The following is a 22,878-nucleotide window of genomic DNA, read 5'->3' as shown; positions in this document are numbered from 1 at the left end:
TGTGGGGTGGGGGAGGGAAGAGAGCTGTTTGGGAGGGATCAGGGGGTGGGATGTGTCAGGTGGGAGTCTGATCTCTACACTAAAGCTAAAATTAACCCTGCAAGCTCCCTACAAACTACCTAATTAACCCCTTCACTGCTGGCCATAATACACATGTGATGCGCAGCAGCATTTAGCAGCCTTATAATTACCAAAAAGCAACGCCAAAGCCATATATGTCTGCTATTTCTGAACAAAGGGGATCCCAGAGAAGCATTTAAAACCATTTGTGCCATAATTGCACAAGCTGTTTGTAAATAATTTTAGTGAGAAACCTAAAGTTTGAAAAAGGTGGTGGTGAAATGGTGGCATGAAATATACCAAAATGGGCCTAGATCAATACTTGGGGTTGTCTACTACACTACACTAGAGCTAAAATTAACCCTAGAAGCTCCCTACATGCTCTCTAATTAACCCATTCACTGCTGGGCATAATACACGTGTGGTGCGCAGTGGCATTTAGCAGCCTTCTAATTACCAAAAAGCAAAGCCAAAGCCATATATGTCTGCTATTTATGAACAAAGGGGATCCCAGAGAAGCATTTACAACCATTTATTCCATAATTTCATGAGTTGTTTGTAAATAATTTCAGTGAGAAACCTAAAGTTTGTGAAAAAATTTGTGAAAAAGTAAAAAATGTTTTTTATTTGATCGCATTCGTCGGTGAAATGGTGGCATGAAATATACCAAAATGGGCCTAGATCAATACTTTGGGATGTCTTCTAAAAAAAAATATATACATGTTAATGGATAGTCAGAGATTCCTGAAAGATATTAGTGTCCCAATGTAACTAGCGCTAATTTTGAAAAAAAGTGGTTTGGAAATGGCAAAGTGCTACTTGTATTTATAGCCCTATAACTTGCAAAACAAGCAAAGAACATGTAAACATTGGGTATTTCTAAACTCAGGACAAAATTTAGAAACTATTTAGCATGGGTGTTTTTTGGTGGTTGTAGATGTGTAACAGATTTTGGGGGTCAAAGTTAGAAAAAAGTGTGTTTTTTTCCATTTTGTCCTCATATTTTATAATATTTTTTATAGTAAATTATAAGATATGATGAAAATAATGGTATATTTTGAAAGTCCATTTAATGGCGAGAAAAACGGTATATAATATGTGTGGGTACAGTAAATGAGTAAGAGGAAAAATACAGCTAAACACAAACACTGCAAAAATGTAAAAATAGCCTTGGTCCCAAACGGACAGAAAATGGAAAAGTGCTGTGGTCATTAAGGGGTTAAAGGGACTAAAACGTGCACACACAAAAATGCTCCGTTTTAGAGAATTTGAGTTTTGCAATACTACTTGCATATAACTATGTGTTTAACCCCTAAAAACCTGAATGCATCTGGTGAGCTAATGAGTAGACGCATATGTGTTTAGCCAGTGTTCGGATTTTGCGACCCGTCAGAATTTGCAACCTCCTGACATATTTTTGCGCACCCGTCACCAATTGCAAAATCTGAGAGAAAAATGCCCATCAAATTTTGCAACCGCAAATTACGCATGAGTTTGCCTATGTCAGCGTTTATGAACATCACATTTTGCAACCACTTACATCTAGGTTTGCCACCCGTCCCTCAAAATACAGAACACTTATAAGTTACACATGCTGCAGGGTGTGCAGGGAGGAATATGTATAGTGCTGTCCAGAAACACAATACATGTTCCTCCCTGCACACCCTGCAGCATGTGCAACTCATAAGGGTCCTGGAAAACATAGCTGAGGTGGCAACCCTACTTACATCGTGCATGCGTGCGCATTATGGTCTTTACAAGTCTGATGCCTTTAGGGTGAGGGTTGGAAGTGTCTTTTGTTTATAAAAGTTACAATGAACTATAGTCTAACAGATCTTGCAGAACTATAAACATAAGTATTATATGCCATGTATAGGGAACACGTGAATATAGGGCCCTGCCAAGAGTTGCACTGTTGTAAATCAGCTCCTGTGAAGGGGATCTACAAACAGCTGGGCTCCTAGGCGTACATGCTAAGGGGTTAAAGGAGAGGAACTGAGGTAAGAAAATGTTAGTGTATATTATATGCTTCCCTGAACAGTAGAGTGGAACTTTCAAAACTAGTCAAGGGTCTTTTGGAGCGTGTTCCACAAGATAGGGGCCAATCTGGATATGTCTTGTAGACAGGAGTGTGAGGAGGTAAAAAGGGTGAAGGAATAGATGGAAGGGGATGGGAGGGAGAGTATCTAGAGACGAGGTCTTTGTGAATTTGGAAATATTAATGCACACGACAACAAGAAAAATGTAGTTGATTCATTTGTATAGTTCAAACCACCACTCTAAAGGTGAGAAATGATTCTCTGTACACAGGGAATGCTTCAGAAGTTCAAATTGACATTATGCCATAACAATTTAACAATGTCCTTATCTGTAGATTGTAAGCTAATAAGTACACTTCAGTTTTGTTTTTATCCAGTCCTGACCTCATTACACTGGCTTGTATCAGTAGCACTCGTTATAGTTACAGCTGCTGTTCTAAACATCTTACCCACAAGCAATAGAGAACAAATGGATTTTTGTTAGCAAATTAATTTAAAACAATGATTTTTTTGTCTGTTCACATGTCTAATTAATAAATATCTTCATTATATCAAACACACATTTTATTGCCCCACAATTAGCATTGGTTTACTTTCCCAAAACACAAACATTAGGGGTGTATACGTATATTCTTCAATTAAACTTGATTATTAAAAACCAGAAGCTGATCACAGTTACCAAAGTGTTTAGAAGATAGCTACCTGGCCATGTAACCCCTCATTAGAAATAGGGGCTCTTGCTGTTTTCCTCTTCTCTCTGGTTTAGCAAGGAAGAAGACAGAGTATTTGCCTCCACACTCAAGGAGTTAAATGGATATGAAACCCAAAATGTTTCTTTCATGATTCAGATAAAGAATACAATTTTAAGCAACTTTCTAATTTACTTATATTATTTCATTTGCTTCCTTCTCTTGTTATTCTTTGCTGAAAGGTTTATCTCGGTCATCTCTGGAGCAGCAAAGAACCTAAATTCTAGCTGCTGATTGGTGGCTGCATATTTATACCGATTGTCATTGGCTCATCCATGTGTTCAGTTAGAAACCAGTATTGCGTTGCTGCTCCTTCAACAAATAATACCAAGAGAATTAAATAATCTAGATAATAGAAGTAAATTAGAAAGTTGTTTAAAATTGTATTCTCTATCTGAATAATGAAAGCAAAATTGTGGATTTCATGTCCCTTTTAATGTTCTTTTTAAAGTTTTTGAGAACTAAACATTTGTGTCTCTGTATTTAAGTTGGCGTATTGTACACACTTGTGATGTACATTTCTGTCATCAGAACCAAGGCACAATTCTCACATATCTTTTAATAATGTTGCTCTGAATTAATTCTTCAGCTGAACACCTGTATTAAAAATCTGGTTACTTTACTTTGCTGGACTTCAAAGGTTCTTATCTGTTATGTGTCAGCTGAGATTGTTAGTGTTCAGATAGTGTTTCTTATGGTTCCATTTGGCATACAGCCAGCTATAGATAACCTTTTTAATCATGGGCCAGTTGATTAGTAATCATGTGGTAATCTTATATACAAAACTGCTTTGACAGTATTTTGTGCATCACCTTTTGTTCCCCACAGGCAGCGTACAAATATTTAGTTTTAGACCAATGTTTATTGTCTTTATTACGTCACACTTTTAGAGCCTGTTTCTTTCTTACTTTTTCTTTCCCCTTTTTCACCTTAGGTGTTTTAGCAATAACGTCTATGTTTTCTAAGAAAGCTTCGGCAAAAATAAATAAGGGACATATTTAAGAAGTGCAAGACAGCATTTTTTTTCTCTAAAAGCTGTTATAGATACTGTTGTGTCTTTTGATGTTTGATGTTATAGGGTAAAAAAAAACTGTGTAAAAACTCCATGGGAAAAAAAAAGAGTCTTTACTTTGTTCACTAGTGCATACATGGTATTGGGTGGGAGACTCGAGCAGGTAAATATTGACTGAAGTTAGGAGCGGTATTACAGTTCAACCAGACACTCTGCTATAAAAACCAAAGCTGCATTAACCCTTTATGTGACACATTTTGCAAAAAATAGCATTGCTGAAATATTGGAAGAAAATTAGTCTGTCCAAAGCCTTAAAGGACCAGTAAATACAGTAGCTTTGCATTATCAACAAATGCATGATAACAAGACAATGCAGTAGCACTTAAAGGGCCGATTTAGCAAGCTCTGTATCGACCCCAATAATTACATTGTAGCTATTTTAGGGTTTATATTTATTTTACAGGTAACTTGATATTTATTTTAACTAGGTACAATAGCTATTAAATAGTTAATAACTATTTAATAGCTAACTAGTTAAAATAATTACCAATTTACCTGTAAAATAAATCCTAACCTAAGTTACAAATACACCTACACTATAAATAAATTAAATAAACTACAATTATCTTAACTAAAATACAATAAAATAATCTAAACTAAATTACAAAAACAAACAAACACTAAATTACAAAAAATAAAAAAAAGATTACAAGATTTTTAAGCTAATTACACCTATTCTAAGCCCCCTAATAAAATAATAAAGCCCCCCAAAATAAAAAAAATTCCCTACCCTATTCTAAATTAAACAAGTTCAAAGCTCTTTTACCTTACCAGCCCTTAAAAGGGCCTTTTGCGGGGCATGCCCCAAAGAAAACTGCTCTTTTGCCTGAAAAAAAAACACAATACCACCCCCCAACATTACAACCCACCACCCACATACCCCTAATCTAACCCAAACCCCCCTTAAATAAACCTAACACTACCCCCCTGAAGATCTCCCTACCTTGTCTTCACCCAACCAGGCCGAACTCATCCGATCCGGGCGATGTCTATCCAAGCGGCAAAGAAGAAGTCTTCATCCTGGCGATGTCTTTATCCAAGCGGCAGCAAAGTCTTCTTCCATCCGGCAGCATCTTCCATTAAGCGGCATCTTCAATCTTCTTTCTTCGCTCCACCGACGCGGAGCATCCATCCCGGCTGACGACTGAACGACGAATGATGTACCTTTAAATGACGTCATCCAAGATGGCGTCAGTCGAATTCCGATTGGCTGATAGGATTCTAGGTTCAGCCAATCGGATTGAACTTGAATCTGATTGGCTGATTCAATCAGCCAATCAGATTTTTCTACCTTAATTCCGATTGGCTGATAGAATCCTATCAGCCAATCGGAATTCGACGGACGCCATCTTGGATGACGTCATTTAAAGGTACCTCATTCGTCGTTCAGTCGTCGGCTGGGATGGATGCTCCGCGTCGGTGGAGCGAAGAAAGAAGATTGAAGATGCCGCTTGATGGAAGATGCTGCCGGATGGAAGAAGACTTTGCTGCCGCTTGGATAAAGACATTGCCGGGATGAAGACTTCTTCTTTGCCGCTTGGATAGACATCGCCGGGATGAAGACTTCTTCTTTGCTGCTTGGTTAGACATCTCCCGGATCGGATGAGGAGTTCGGCCTGGTTTGGTGAAGACAAGGTAGGGAGATCTTCAGGGGGGTAGTGTTAGGTTTATTTAAGGGGGGTATGGGTTAGATTAGGGGTATGTGGGTGGTGGGTTGTAATGTTGGGGGGTGGTATTGTGTTTTTTTTTTCAGGCAAAAGAGCAGTTTTCTTTGGGGCATGCCCCGCAAAAGGCCCTTTTAAGGGCTGGTAAGGTAAAAGAGCTTTGAACTTGTTTAATTTAGAATAGGGTAGGGATTTTTTTTTATTTTGGGGGGCTTTATTATTTTATTAGGGGGCTTAGAATAGGTGTAATTAGCTTACAAATCTTGTAATCTTTTTTTATTTTTTGTAATTTAGTTTAGTTTATTTAATTATATTTTTAGATAGATATTTGTAGTTTATTTAATTTATTGATAGTGTAGGTGTATTTGTAACTTAGGTTAGGATTTATTTTACAGGTAATTGGGTAATTATTTTAACTAGGTAGCTATTAAATAGTTAATAACTATTTAATAGCTATTATACCTAGTTAAAATAATTAACAATTTACCTGTAAAATAAATATAAACCCTAACATAGCTACAATGTAATTATTAATTATATTGTAGCTATCTTAGGGTTTATTTTATAGGTAAGTATTTAGATTTAAATAGGAATATTTTAGTTTATAATATGAATTAGATTTATTTAATAAGAATTTAGTTAGGGGTGTTAGGGTTAGATAGAGTTAATATAGTTAATATACATACTACAGTAACTATATTAACTATATTAACCCTAATATAATTATGATAATGTAATAACTATATTAACTATAATATACTTAGGGTTAATATAGATAATATAGCTGGCGGCGGGGTAGGTAGATTAAATTAGGGGTTAATAATATTAATATAGCTGGCGGCGGTATAGGGGGATTAGATTAGGGGTTAATAATTTTTATATAGGTGGCGGCGGTGTAAGGGGTCACATTTGGGGATAGATAAGGTAGATGGCGTCGGTGTAAGGGGTTCACATTAGGGGATTGATCAGGTAGATGGCGGCGGTTTTAGGGGTTCACATTAGGGGATAGATCAGTTAGATGGTGGCGGTTTTAGGGGCTCACAGTAGGGGGTTAGTTTATGTAGCTGGCAGTGGGGTCCGTGAGCGGCGGTTTAGGGGTTAAATACTTTATTAGGGATTGTGGCGGGGGATCGCGGTTGACAGGTAGATAGACATTGCGCTTGCGTTAGGTGTTAGGTTTATTTTGTAGCTAGTTTAGGGAGTTACGGGGCTCCAATAGTCAGCGTAAGGCTTCTTACGGCTACTTTTTGTGGCGAGGTGAAAATGGAGTAAGATTTCTCCATTTTCGCCACGTAAGTCCTTACACTGTATATTGGATACCAAACTGCGCTGGTTTGGTATACCTGTCTATGGCCCAAAAAACTATGGGCGACGCCAGAAATATACGCGCGTAACTTCTAAGTTACGCCGTATATAGGATACCAAACCAGCGCAAATATTGGCGTCGCCAGCTTTTGCGGGCGACGATTTTTATCGGATCGGGCCCCAGGTGAGCAGTAGATTTTTTTCTGACAAATTTCAAGGTTATGTTCATTTCCACTCTCCCTGTATCATGTGACAACCATCAGCCAATCACAAATGCATACACGTTTATTCTGTGAATTCTTGCACATGCTCAGTAGGAGCTGGTGACACAAAAAGTTTAAATATAAAAAGACTGCACATTTTGTTAATGAAGGTAAATAGGAAAGTTGTTTAAAATTGCTGCTCTATCTGAATAATAAAGTTTAATTTTGTCTTGAGTGTCCCTCACAGCAAAAACTGAATTTTGTAGATTTGAGAAAGATACCCTTCCCATAAGAACTGCATGGCAATATAAATCTCCATTCATTTTATTGTGTTTCTGAAAATAAAATTCTTCTAGTTCTACAAATTCTGATTCTCTGTGTCTCCACATTGTTACTGTAGATGTTTCTTTGTTTTTCTGGATTTTGCAATATTAAGTATCTAGCACTGTTTGCCAAGATTTGGAAGCTGTTTCATTGATGAGGTAAGGGGATTTTTGGAGGCTTATTCAACAACCACACTAAGTATTCAAGTTGGCATGTGGCGATGAGGGCTAACTTGAGTTCTTGCGTTGTATTAAGCCAAAATTGGGAGATTTGGGTGTCCCATAGTGCTGATCACATTTCCGTATCTCTAGCACCTTTTCCTTTTACAAGAAAAAAAAGTCTGTAGTTTATGGGGAGTGAGGTACCACCTGTGTAGAATTTTGTAATTGATCTCTAGCAAAGCCACAGAGATTGAGAACAACATTGTGTGTTGTGTAGGTGAAAACTTCTCAAAATTAGTAAGGGGGACCGTCAATGTTTGATTATTAGTGACCAAATAGATAACTACGTAACCGCCTTTAGTTAAACCAGTTGGGAATTCATAAGATTTCTTTTTCCTGTAGTTCCAATAGAGAAAGGAGTATGGAGTTGTTTATTAAAAGGTGTATTTGTATGTCACTACATCTTTTCTCTGTACACAATTTGTATAAATGTTTACTCATAGACAATGTATTGTTGTCAGTTAAGGATTTTTCCTATTTATTTGTTCCTACGCGTATAAATTTTCACATAAAGGGCCAGATTACAAGTGGTGCGGGTGCATTATAAGTAATATTGCGACCGTGTTAACGTGCATATTACAATTTACAAAATATTAGTGCGCCTGAAGACAGTATTAAGTGTAAGAGTTAAAAAAAAAAAAAGTTCACAAAACACATCATAAACATATCAAAATAAACTATTACACTCATATATATAATACAATTTCTGATAGGAAAAAAAATCATATAAATATTAAAAAAAAATTTATAAGGGTTAAAAGGGATATGGTATATGGCAATGTATTTGACTGCAAAGCTTATCTTACTGTCCTGCGTCAAACAATAAGGAACAGATATATAACAGGCAATAAGACCGACTAATACAAACAAGGTTGTGTGGCTTTCTATACAGCCTTGTTTACACAAACTCTACTTTATTGCCTGGTTTATAGATCTTTCTCAAATTGTTCTCCACAGAAGACAGAGATAAATATAAAACTATTTCAAACATGGCAACAGCACACATTAGTGTATAGAAACTAGAGTACTTTATAGAAACTAAACTTTTACACTTACGTCATCAATGGTAGAAAATACAGCTACATATTATTCTAAGTCTAATCTTTGCTTCAAATACATCATTATGTGTAGCATGTATTTACTATTTAATATCCATTAAATTGAGGGGTTTGAATATTTATTCCTCCATCCAGCTCCCTTAAAGGGACATTATACACTAGATTTTTCTTTGCATAAATGTTTTGTAGATGATCCATTTATATAGCTCATACAGTTTTTTTAATGTATAGTTTTGCTTATTTTTAAATAACATTGTGCTGATTTTCAGACTCCTAACCAAGCGCCAAAGTTTTAGGAGTATACTGATGTATGCCTACTCCAGCTTGCTCCTGTTTGTGTAAAGGGTATTTTCATATGCAGGGGGGGGGGAGGAGTGTCTGCTTTCACAGGGTGTTCCAGTCAACCTAATCAAAAGTGCTAAACTGAGAGCTTCTAATTAAGTTTTTAAAATGTTTTATACTGGATTTGTTATCAGCATGTGCATATTCTTTATCGTAGTGTCTATTACATGCAGTTATATGGAAATTGGTTTATACTGTCCCTTTAAGCTCTCTTACTTCAACCTTCTAAGTCACTTCCAGGTCTGTGGGCCACTCGAGGGCGCCATGATTAGTTTATCCCTCTGTGGATGACAAGTGGTCATACGTTCTTAAAGGTAAGGATGATTTGAACTGATTCTGCTCAGTTAATCCATTATAATATATTAAAGGGACGTGAAACCCGGCGCCATAATTAGTTTATCCCTCTGTAGATGACAAGTGGTCATACGTTCTTAAAGGTAAGGATGATTTGAACTGATTCTGCTCAGTTAATACATTATAATATATTAAAGGGACATGAAACCCAACATTTTTCTTTCATGATTCAGTTAGAGAATAAGATTTTAAACAATTTTCCAATTTATTTCTAATATTAAATTTGCATCATTCTGTATCCTTTGTTGAAAGAGCAGCAATGCACTACAGGACGCTAGCTAAACACATCAGGTGAGCCAATCAAAAGAGGTATATATTTGCAATCGTCAATCAGAAGCTAGCTCCCAGTAGTGCTTTGCTGCTCTTTAGCCTACTTAGGTATGAATTTCAACAAAGGATATTTAGAGTATAAAGCAAAATAGATGTAAGAAGTGAATTGGAAATTTATTTAAAAATTACGTGCACTGTCTAAATCAGGAAATAAATATTTTGGGTTTCATGTCCCTTTAATGTTAAATACAATTCTTAAATAAAGAGACCCAAATTAATTTATAATATCTACTCTCTAACTAATATATATATATATATATATATTACTATATTACTATGGCATAGATTTAACAGGGTGTTAGAAACATTCCTCAGAGATTTTGGCCCATATTGACATGATAGCATCACGCATTTGCTGCAGATTTGTTGGCTGCACATCCATGATGCAAATCTCCCTTTCCACCACATACTAAAGGTGCTCTATTGGATTTAGATCTGGTGACTGTGGAGACCATTGGAGTACAGTGAACTCATTGCCATGTTCAAGAAACCAGTTTGAGATGATTTGAACTTTGTGACATGTTGCATTATCCTGCTGGAAGTAGCCATCAGAAGATGGGTACACTATAGTCATAAAGGGATAGACATGGTCAGTAACAATACTCAGGTAGGCCGTGTTGTTTAAACAATGCTCAATTGGTACTAAGGGGCCCAAAGTGTGCCAAGAAAATATCCCCTACACCATTACACCACCACCACCAACCTGAACCGTTGATACAAGGCAGGATGGATCAATGCTTTAATTTTGTTTACGCCAAATTCTGACCCTACCATCTGAATGTCGCAGCTGAAATCGAGACTCATCAGACTAGGTAACATTTTTCCATTCTTCTATTGGCCAATTTTGGTGAGCCTGTGTGAATTGTAGCCTACGTTTCCTATTCTTAGCTGACAGGAGTGGCACCTGGTGTGGTCCTCTGCTGCTGCATTCAGAGATGGTATTCTGCATACCTTGGTTGTAATGAGTGGTTATTTGAGTTACTGTTGCCTTTCTATCATCTCAAACCAGTCTGCCCATTCTCCTCTGACATCAGCAAGGCATTTTTGTCTATACAACTGCCGCTCACTGGATATTTTCTCTTTTCGGACCATTCTCTGTAAAACCTAGATATGGTTGTGCTTGAAAATCCCAGTAGATCAGCAGTTTTTTAAATACTCAGACCAGCCCGTCTGGCACCAACAACCTTGCCACCTTCAAAGTCACTTAAATCCATTTTCTTCCCCTTTCTGATGCTTGGTTCGAACTTCAGCAAGTTATCTTCACCACGTCTTTCCTTATATTTACATTCATATCCTTACAGGTTCACAGTCCATGATACTACCTATGAATTATTGTGCAGTTATATATTGTTGATTTCTGGATGTGTCTGTCAATAGTATCCATACCTTAACCACCTTTAGCCTCACTTTTATTGCAAAATATAGTTTTGCTGTAACGTTGCCAATCCATCTTAAAAGAACACAAAGCCAGAAAGGGTAAAAGAGATGATGAAGGGTTTTGTAATAAATGCTGGTCCATGAAAACATTGTCAATCACACTGAGAAACTAATTCCTAATTGGGGGAGTTGACCTAGCCAGGTCCAGAAAGAAAATGTTCCTAAAAGCAAATGCTGCTATAAAGTTATTAAAGGGACATAATACTCATATGCTAAATCACTTGAAACTGATGCAGTATAACTGTAAAAAGCTTACAGGAAAATATCACATGAGCATCTCTATGTAAAAAAGGAAGATATTTTACCTCACAATCTCCTCAGCTCAGCGGAGTAAGTTCTGTGTATAAAGTTATACTCAGCTGCAGCCCAGCTGCAGGTAAAAAAAAATGAAGAAATGAACAGCAGCCAATCAGCATCAGCAGTGCTGAGGTCATGAACTCTTTTACTGTGATCTCATGAGATTTGACTTAACTCTCATGAGATTTCATTGTAAACTTCCTTTAAACTGAATAGGGAAATAACATGAGAGTGCACGAGGCTCAACCCCTAAGCTGTCCCAGGACAGACACACTAATATGCTGCTTTGAAATCCTTTACAATGGGAGGTGGCTACTGAGAAACTTTTGAGGTAAAGTATCTTTCTTTTTTACATAGAGATGTTCAGGTGATATTTTCTAGTCAGCTTTCTACAGCTATACTGCATCACTTTCAAGTGTTTAAATATTTCGGTATTATGGCCCTTTAATTTAGGGCCAGAATACGATTGATAATTGCGCTAGAAGTAAGCTTTGTGTGCCTGTCGGGTTGCGCTCATATTACGAGTTAAAAGTAAACTTTTTTTGCTCTCACGCTAACCAACAAGCACAAAAAGCTGACGTTAGAATATCGCATGTGCATTTACTTATTCCCCCATAGATGTCAATGGAGAAAAAAATATTAACACCCCACTCTCGCGCAAACCCAATTGCATATTCTCATTTGCGCTAACCCGACATGAAAATATGAATATTTCACATTCCAATGTTCTTCAAATAACAGAATATGTTCTATTTATTCATAAATACATATTTCTACAGATATTTATTTTTAGTGCAATATATATACAGTATATATATCAATACCTATTTCTCCAACATAGGTGTGTCCGGTCCACGGCGTCATCCTTGTGGGATATTCTCTTCCCCAACAGGAAATGGCAAAGAGCCCAGCAAAGCTGGTCACATGATCCCTCCTAGGCTCCGCCTACCCCAGTCATTCTCTTTGCCGTTGTACAGGCAACATCTCCACGGAGATGGCTTAGAGTTTTTTAGTGTTTAACTGTAGTTTTTATTATTCAATCAAGAGTTTGTTATTTTAAAATAGTGCTGGTATGTACTATTTACTCAGAAACAGAAAAGAGATGAAGATTTCTGTTTATATGAGGAAAATGATTTTAGCACCGTAACTAAAATCCATGGCTGTTCCACACAGGACTGTTGAGAGCAATTAACTTCAGTTGGGGGAACAGTGTGCAGTCTCTTACTGCTTGAGGTATGACACATTCTAACAAGACGATGTAATGCTGGAAGCTGTCATTTTCCCTATGGGATCCGGTAAGCCATGTTTATTAAGATAGTAAATAAGGGCTTCACAAGGGCTTATTAAGACTGTAGACTTTTTCTGGGCTAAATCGATTCATTATTAACACATATTTAGCCTTGAGGAATCATTTATTCTGGGTATTTTGATATGATTATATCGGCAGGCACTGTTTTAGACACCTTATTCTTTAGGGGCTTTCCCTAATCATAGTCAGAGCCTCATTTTCGCGCCGGTATGGCGCACTTGTTTTTGAGGACAGCATGGCATGCAGCTGCATGTGTGTGGAGCTCTGATACATAGAAAAGTCTTTCTGAAGGCATCATTTGGTATCGTATTCCCCTTTGGGCTTGGTTGGGTCTCAGCAAAGCAGATTCCAGGGACTGTAAAGGGGTTAAATATAAAAACGGCTCCGGTTCCGTTATTTTAAGGGTTAAAGCTTCCAAATTTGGTGTGCAATACTTTTAAGGCTTTAAGACACTGTGGTGAAATTTTGGTGAATTTTGAACAATTCCTTCATACTTTTTCGCAATTGCAGTAATAAAGTGTGTTTAGTTTAAAATTTAAAGTGACAGTAACGGTTTTATTTTAAAACGTTTTTTGTGCTTTGTTATCAAGTTTATGCCTGTTTAACATGTCTGAACTACCAGATAGATTGTGTTCTGACTGTGGGGAAACCAAGGTTCCTTCTCATTTAACTATATGTATTTTATGTCATATAAAAATTTAGTAAAAATGATGCCCAAGATGATTCCTCAAGTGAGGGGAGTAAGCATGGTACTGCATCATCCCCTCCTTCGTCTACACCAGTCTTGCCCATACAGGAGGCCCCTAGTACATCTAGTGCGCCAATACTCCTTACTATGCAACATTTAACGGCTGTAATGGATAATTCTATCAAAAACATTTTAGCCAATATGCCCACTTATCAGCGAAAGCGCGACTGCTCTGTTTTAGAAAATTCTGTAGAGCATGAGAACGCTGATGATATGGTTTCTGAAGGGCCCCTACACCAGTCTGAGGGGGCCAGGGAGGTTTTGTCTGAGGGAGAAATTTCAGATTCAGGAAACATTTCTCAACAAGCTGAACCTGATGTGATTACTTTTAAATTTAAGTTAGAACATCTCCGCGCTCTGCTTAAGGAGGTGTTATCCAATTTGGATGATTGGGATTATCCGGTCATTCCAGAACCACTATGTAAAATGGAAAAGTTCTTAGAGGCCCCGGGGCCCCCCGAAGCTTTTCCTATATCCAAGCGGGTGGCGTACATTGTTAGTAAAGAATGGGACAGGCCCGGTATACCTTTAGTACCTCCCCCCATATTTAAAAAATTGTTTTCCTATAGTCGACCCCAGAAAGGACTGATGGCAGACAGTCCCCAAGGTCGAGGGGGCGGTTTCTACTCTACACAAGCGCGCCACTATACCCATAGAAGATAGTTGTGCTTTCCAAGATCCTATGGATAAAAAATTAGAAGGTCTGCTAAAAAAGATGTTTGTTCAGCAAGGTTCCCTTCTACAACAAATTGCATGCATTGTCCCTGTCACTGCAGCCGCGTGTTTCTAGTTTGATGAGCTAGGAAAGGCGATTATTAGTAATTCTTCTTCTTATGAGGAGATTATGGACAGAATTCGTGCTCTTAAATTGGCTAATTCTTTCACCCTAGACGCCACCTTGCAATTGGCTAGGTTAGCGGCGAAAAAATTCTGGGTTTGCTATTGTGGCGCAGAGCGCTTTGGTTAAAATCTTGGGCAGTGGATGCGTCTTCCAAGAACAAATTGCTTGACATTCCTTTCAAGGGGAAAACACTCTTTGGCCCTGACTTGAAAGAGATTATCTCTGATATCACTGGGGGCAAGGGCCACGCCCTTCCTCAGGATAGGTCTTTTCAAGACCAAAAATAAACCTAAGTTTCGTCCCTTTCGCAGAAACGGATCAGCCCCAAGGGCTACGTCCTCTAAGCAGGAAGGTAATACTTCTCAAACCAATCCAGCCTGGAGACCTATGCAAGGCTGGAACAAAGGAAAGCAGGCCAGGAAACCTGCCACTGCTACCAAGACAGCATGAAATGCGGGCCCCCGATCCGGGACCGGATCTGGTGGGGGGCAGACTCTCTCTCTTCGCTCAGGCTTGGGCAAGAGATGTTCTGGATCCTTGGGCGCTAGAAATAGTCTCCCAAGGTTATTCTCTGGAGTTCAAGGGGCTTCCTCCAAGGGGGAGGTTCCACAGGTCTCAGTTGTCTTCAGACCACATAAGAAGACAGGCATTCTTACATTGGGTAGAAGACCTGCTAAAAATGGGAGTGATTCATCCTGTTCCATTAGGAGAACAAGGGATGGGGTTCTACTCCAATCTGTTCATAGTTCCCAAAAATGAGGGAACGTTCAGACCAATCTTAGATCTCAAGATCTTGAACAAGTTTCTCAAGGTTCCATCGTTCAAGATGGAAACCATTCGAACACTTCTTCCTTCCATCCAGGAAGGTCAATTCATGACCAAGGTGGATTTCAAGGATGCGTATCTACATATTCCTATCCACAAGGAACATCATCGGTTCCTAAGGTTTGCATTCCTGGACAAGCATTTCCAGTTCGTGGCGTTTTCTTTCGGATTAGCCACTGCTCCTAGGATTTTCTCATAGGTACTAGGGTCCCTTCTGGCGGTGCTAAGACCAAGGGGCATTGCTGTAGTACCTTACTTGGACGACATTCTGATTCGAGCGTCGCCCCTTCCTCAAGTAAAGGCTCACACGGACATTGTCCTGGCCTTTCTCAGATCTCACGGATGGAAAGTGAACGTGGAAAAGAGTTCTCTATCTCCGTCAACGAGGGTTCCCTTCTTGGGAACTATAATAGACTCCTTAGAAATGAGGATTTTTCTGACAGAAGCCAGAAAAACAAAACTTCTAGACTCTTGTCGGATACTTCATTCCGTTCCTCTTCCTTCCATAGCGCAGTGCATGGAAGTGATAGGTTTGATGGTAGCGGCAATGGACATAGTTCCTTTTGTGCGCATTCATCTAAGACCATTACAACTGTTCATGCTCAGTCAGTGGAATGGGGACTTTTCAGACTTGTCTCCGAAGATACAAGGAAATCAGAGGACCAGAGACTCATTCCGTTGGTGGCTGTCCCTGGACAACCTGTCACAAGGGATGACCTTCCGCAGACCAGAGTGGGTCATTGTCACGACCGACGCCAGTCTGATGGGCTGGGGCGCGGTCTGGGGATCCCTGAAAGCTCAGGGTCTTTGGTCTCGGGTAGAATCTCTTCTACCGATAAATATTCTGGAACTGAGAGCGATATTCAATGCTCTCAAAGCTTGGCCTCAGCTAGCGAGGGCCAAGTTCATACATCAACCATCAGGGGGGAACAAGGAGTTCCCTAGCGATGGAAGAAGTGACCAAAATCATTCTATGGGCGGAGTCTCACTCCTGCCACCTGTCTGCTATCCACATCCCAGGAGTGGAAAATTGGGAAGCGGATTTTCTGAGTCGTCAGACATTGCATCCGGGGGAGTGGGAACTCCATCCGGAAATCTTTGCCCAAGTCACTCAACCGTGGGGCATTCCAGACATGGATCTGATGGCCTCTCGTCAGAACTTCAGAGTTCCTTACTACGGGTACAGATCCAGGGATCCCAAGGCGGCTCTAGTGGATGCACTAGTAGCACCTTGGACCTTCAAACTAGCTTATGTGTTCCCGCCGTTTCCTCTCATCCCCAGGCTGGTAGCCAGGATCAATCAGGAGAGGGCGTCGGTGATTTTGATAGCTCCTGCGTGGCCACGCAGGACTTGGTATGCAGATCTGGTGAATATGTCATCGGCTCCACCATGGAAGCTACCTTTGAGACGAGACCTTCTTGTTCTAGGTCCGTTCGACCCACTCCAGCTGACTGCTTGGAGATTGAACGCTTGATCTTATCAAAGGAGGGTTCTCAGATTCTGTTATTAATACTCTTGTTCAGGCCTGAAAGCCTGTAACCAGAAAAATTACCACATAATTTGGTATATCTGTTGGTGTGAATCTGCAGGATTCCCTTGGGACAAGGTTAAGATTCCTAAGAGTCTATCCTTCCTTCGAGAAGGATTGGAAAAAGGATTATCTGCAAGTTCCTTGATGGGACAGATTTCTGCCTTGTCTGTGTTACTTCACAAAAAGCTGGCAGCTGTGCCAGATGTTCTAGCCTTTGTTCAGGCTCTGGTTAGAATCAAGCCTGTTTACAAAATTTTGACTCCTCCTTGGAGTCTCAACCTAGTTCTTTCAGTTCTTCAGGGGGTTCCGTTTGAACCCTTACATTCCGTTGATATTAAGTTATTATCTTGGAAAGTTTTGTTTTTGGTTGCAATTTCTTCTGCTAGAAGAGTTTCAGAATTATCTGCTCTGCAGTGTTCTTCTCCTTATCTGGTGTTCCATGCAGATAAGGTGGTTTTGCGTACTAAACCTGGTTTTCTTCCAAAAGTTGTTTCTAACAAAAACATTAACCAGGAGATAGTTGTGCCTTCTTTGTGTCCTAATCCAGTTTCAAAGAAGGAACGTTTGTTGCACAACTTGGATGTAGTTCGTGCTCTCAAATTTTACTTAGCAGCTACTAAGGATTTCAGACAAACTTCGTCTTTGTTTGTTGTTTATTCTGGTAAACGGAGAGGTCAAAAAAGCAACTTCTACCTCTCTCTCCTTCTGGATTAAAAGCATTATCCGATTGGCTTATGAGACTGCCGGACGGCAGCCTCCTGAAAGAATCACAGCTCACTCCACTAGGGCTGTGGCTTCCACATGGGCCTTCAAGAACGAGGCTTCTGTTGATCAGATATGTAAGGCAGCGACTTGGTCTTCACTGCACACTTTTTCTAAATTTTACAAATTTGATACTTTTGCTTCTTCTGAGGCTATTTTTGGGAGAAAGGTTTTGCAAGCCGTGGTGCCTTCCATTTAGGTGACCTGATTTGCTCCCTCCCTTCATCCGTGTCCTAAAGCTTTGGTATTGGTTCCCACAAGTAAGGATGACGCCGTGGACCGGACACACCTATGTTGGAGAAAACAGAATTTATGTTTACCTGATAAATTACTTTCTCCAACGGTGTGTCCGGTCCACGGCCCGCCCTGGTTTTTTTAATCAGGTCTGATAATTTATTTTCTTTAACTACAGTCACCACGGTAACATATGGTTTCTCCTATGCAAATATTCCTCCTTAACGTCGGTCGAATGACTGGGGTAGGCGGAGCCTAGGAGGGATCATGTGACCAGCTTTGCTGGGCTCTTTGCCATTTCCTGTTGGGGAAGAGAATATCCCACAAGTAAGGATGACGCCGTGGACCGGACACACCGTTGGAGAAAGTAATTTATCAGGTAAACATAAATTCTGTTATATATATATATATATACATACATGATTTTATATATAGGTATAGATATATACAGATATATATTGGAATATTTATTTAGAAATACATAGAACATATTCTTTTATGTGAAAAAAACATTGGAGTGTGAAATATTTACAGTAAATACATAGTTAAAACCTTTATTAAAAATAAATATTGCAGAAATATGCGTTTTACATGTTTTCATCTACTTAACTGCAAAAGGCTCCAATGCATTTCTATATATATGTATTTATGTGTACATATGTATGTGTATATATGTCTGTAAATACATATGTATACATATATAGATATATACAGTGCTTTTTTGTAAAAAAGAATAAAGGTGCCGGTACTCATAAAAAAGGTGCTTGTACTCATTGATTTTTGATTGATATATTCTGCTCAGTAACTTTGAGAAAAGCAAACGGACAATATTATTTACAATGTTTGATGTATTTTGCAACCCCCTCTTGTGAAAACAAGAATATTTACGTGATGATTACAAATATTAGTCTTATGAGTTGGCAGCGGTGGTGGTACACAGTACCATTGAGTACCCCAAGAAAAAAAGCCATGGACATATATATACTGTGTTTATATGTGTGTGTGTGTGTATATATATATATATATATATATATATATATATATACATACATATATACATATACATCTTTAGACATATACATCTTTAGACATATACATCTTTAGACATGTATATGTATGTATCTCTATGTCATATCTTTGAGCCCTTATAACTTTTGTGTGCGATATTTTTTTTAATCATTCTTATTTGATGGTGTTATTATGAGTGTAACTATACTATGTAATATATTTTAGTTGTGTTTTGTGCAACTTTAATGTTTCAGAAAACAGTTAACCAGAAGTTTCTCTGATGTTGTGGTAAAAATTCTAGTGTAAATCGCGATTGCACGCAAGCAATCACGTTTACTTTTAACTTGTAATACCAGCGGTCAGCCTGACGAGTGCAAATCCCAGCGATAAACTCCTTATCACTTGCGCTCCACTCGTAATCTGGCCCTTAATGTTATAGCTGGTATCTCTCTAAGTACATATGAATGTTTTATGTACACAAGCTTGCTGGCGAAGTGTATATTCTCAGGTGTTTATAACTATTATTTAATGTCCCATTAATTAAAGAAATCATCTGCAGTTGTTTGTGCACATAACTGTAGAAAATAGCAAAGCAAAAATATTAATTTATTGGAGATCTAATTGAATCAGATCTTTCTTAGTACTTGCAGTTAATTTATATGTAGTTTCTCAGTCCGAAGTGAATCCCCTCTTGTAACAGATTTTCATGAGTTATACACGCTATTATCCTCCTCTTATGACAAGATAATAATGACTGTCATCCAGTCAGACTTCCTGATTGCTTTCCTGATGTATTGCTTTTCTTTTTTAGGTATTGGGGGACTGGAGGACTTTGTTCTGAAGTCCGCAACGTTGTCTACATCCCCAGCATGTCCGCCATTTATTCCACTGAATTTTGAAGCAACACCAATTGTTCGTGTAGCAGTTGAACCCAAACATCCAAGTACGTTTGCTTTTTTTTTTTTACAGACAAGATGTGTGCATTTAAGAAAATGCAATAATCAATATGTGATTTAGTTTAGCAGTAATAAGCTGTTGACTGTCCCTTTAAAGCCAGTGTTCCGTGCAATTTAAATTGTTTTTAAATGGCTGCTTTTGGTAAAATGACTTTAGTTAACACTGCAACTCTTAGTATATAAATGATAATTATCGGCTTTTGTCTCCTGATCCATAATATAATAATATTTAGCTGTGTTATTGATGTATAAGTGTATGATAATCACATTTATAATACTTTGAAAAGCATTAAAGAGTTAGAAACACAACTTTCTTATACATGAATTTTATTAATCCAGTGATTATTAAATTAGAGGAAATTGACTTCTTGTCTAATAAGGTTAATAAATTAATTTGACTTAAAGCTCAGGCCTGAAAACTGTCCAGGATTGGAAACGTTTGTCAGCCATATGCCTTATTAAAACAAGTGAGATTTAATTGGTGCGTCTCTTGAACATGAACTGTACATTTGTGGCTAGTCAGCCTTGTATTTCCAGTTGTGATTCTTTTTTGCTGATTTATTGATATTGTGAGGTGCGCAGCTCCTTTGTTTCTTTGTTTTTTTTTAAGTGACTCTTAATCCACTTCAGCCTCAGTTTTTCTCTAAGAATCAAAGCTGTTGGTTTCTGTGGCGAATCTAAACTCTAGGCTGCTTAATACCTGCTAAGTACTATTCACCACAGTCACGTCTTTGCCAGTTTGTTCCACTTCCAATTACTTGTTGGCTTTCTTCAAGTTATTTATTTTTAACTGCTTTATGTGAAACATTATGTACACACATCTTGTGTAAATTGAAAGTGGAAGCCTATCTGCTTCAAAACAGCTAAATAGGAAACGTAAGGCAATTATACAGTAAACAAAAACATTAACCACTTTGAGCAGAAGGCCCACATGAATTGTTTTGCTTAAAGCAATTGTTCAACCCTTTAAAACACATTTTAATCAGTCAAGAATATTTTTTAAGAGGCTTTAGTGTATCACAGATAAAAAGAACATGTTGAAATAATGTATATAATCTACATGTTTGAGTCACACTGTAACTTGCTATGTTTTAACAGTGACAGTGCATGCAGTTAGAAATTGTTTCTTTGTTTCAGCCACATTTTTGGAAAGGCTAACTAGGTCTAGCTTGCAGGTACTGTAATGCATCAGTTACATTTTTTTGGGATGTCCAGGCTTTAAAGAAATATATTTAGTGTTTCCTTCAAGATAGAGAATATCAGAGAACCAAAACAGAGTGTCATGAAGCAGCTCCTGGGCTCTGCTGCTGGACTGGATTGAGCTATACCTCAATATGGGCGGAAAGACTTTCTCTCAAGCACAAAGATTAGTTCCCAATGACTTTCTATTGTATCGTATTCACAAGGGAACATTCCCTGTTTTAATGTTTTCAAAATGTAACTTATATTTTACTGTCATCAATTTCTCCCATTTAATATCCATTTCTCCCATTTAATATAATATCTCCAAGTGATACTCAGTACAAGCAAATGACATTACTATGATAGCTAAAAGCGCTCTGATACTTTGTTAATGGTGTGACCCTCTTATTTGAAATGATTGGGTCTAATGATATATTTATTAGTTTTTGTGGTGACCCAAGGCTACTTTAGAGTCATAAGACCCCCCACAATAGGACATATGCTTTGAGAAATTTGTTGTTGTGATGATAATCACCTGGCAGATGGATGGAGACAGGACACTAATTTGAAAAAGGAGAATTTACTCTCTCAAAAAAGAGGATTCACATATCACTTTGTATTATAGATTACATGATCCCCACCACCTATGGTTTTTTTTTCATAAGCCTATGGTTCTGTCAGGTCATATTTTTTGCCATGATGATCACCTTGTAGCAATCTGAGTATGTAAAAACTCAGCTGAAATAGAGGAGTCTACATGCTTTATCAGTTATATCTACAATAACTATCTGCCTTTTTACATTTTAAGTGTATTACTGTACTTATTTAAACCACATTTAACTACTCCTCACATATTTTCTTTTCCTTCACCTCTATCCTCTATTAAATTTTACCTGCTCGGGTAGGTGTTGTGAGATACTAATGCATACAGAAAGAGAAGTGCTCTACTAGGAACAAACAACAGCTCCACAGCTAGTTCTATGGCAAGTTACCACCTAGGGGCTTCTTCTTTTAGCCCAATTGTGCTTTCCACAGAGGAGAACTTTCCTGAAGTATATTAGTTTGATCCCACCTAGCAAGGTTAGTCCAGCCCCAAAATACCAGGCAATCCTCCTCTGAACAAGGAACATGGCAACCCAAGACAATAGTTTTGGCCATCTTTGGGCCTTGTCAGTGAGGTGCAGCCACATTCCTCTATGAACATTGGGCAAGGAGTTCACTTACAGTTTCCCCCATTACTCTTAGGGAGACTTCCAGAGGGTCATAATACTAATGCATATAGAAAGGGAAGCACTCTACTGAGAACGAACAACATCTTAGTAGCTTGTTCTATGGCAAGTTACCATCTAGGAGCAGCCTCTTTATCCCAAATGTGTTTTTTTTACAGAGGAGAACCTCCATGAAGTATATCAGTCTAATCCTGCCTAGCAAGATCAGTCCGCCTCGAAATACCACGCAATCCTCTTCTGAACTTGGAACATGGCAACCCAAGACAATAGTTTCGGCCATCTTTGGGCCTTGTCAGTGAGGTGCAGCCATACTCCTCTAAGAACATTGGGCAAGGAGTCCACATCCTCTTTCCCCAATTACCCTTAGGGAGACTTTGCCAGGATCATTCTACAAATGCATACAGAAAGAGAAGTGCTCTACTAGAAATTAACAACATCTCTGTAGCTTGTTCTATGGTGAGTTACCACCTAGGAGCAGCCTCTTTTAGACCAATAGTGCTTTTCACTGCTCTTTCTGTATGTGTGAGTGTGAGCTAATAGTTTGTACCGGTTCATTTTTTGGATAAAAATACTGCTTTTTGGCACAAAAGGAATAAAATGTTGTGTATATTCCATGTTGTAAGCAGAAAATACTGGAAATCCTCAAGACACAATCAAAATGTAGATACTTTAATATCAGGAAAAATGATTAAACTAAAACTCCATGATCTCAGCAAAAACAGGCGTCCAACATGTTTCAGCTCAGTCAGCCTTAATCATAGACCTAGTATGTGTTAGGAAGCAGGCCTTAAAGGGAC

At 38.4% G+C, this 22,878-nt stretch overlaps 1 protein-coding gene across 1 annotated transcript in view; it reads left to right on the top strand.

The window, feature by feature from the left end:
- Positions 1–22,878, top strand: part of EFL1 (elongation factor like GTPase 1) — an 869,365-nt gene that overhangs the window by 597,951 nt on the left and 248,536 nt on the right. The window contains exon 16 of the mRNA XM_053717412.1: positions 19,526–19,657. Within this exon, the coding sequence (XP_053573387.1) occupies positions 19,526–19,657 (132 nt within the window). The remainder of the gene's footprint in view (positions 1–19,525; positions 19,658–22,878) is intronic.

This window comes from Bombina bombina, chromosome 6 (genome assembly GCF_027579735.1).
Source record: "Bombina bombina isolate aBomBom1 chromosome 6, aBomBom1.pri, whole genome shotgun sequence".
NCBI lineage: Eukaryota > Metazoa > Chordata > Amphibia > Anura > Bombinatoridae > Bombina > Bombina bombina.
This window is presented reverse-complemented; position numbering and strand designations above follow the sequence as displayed.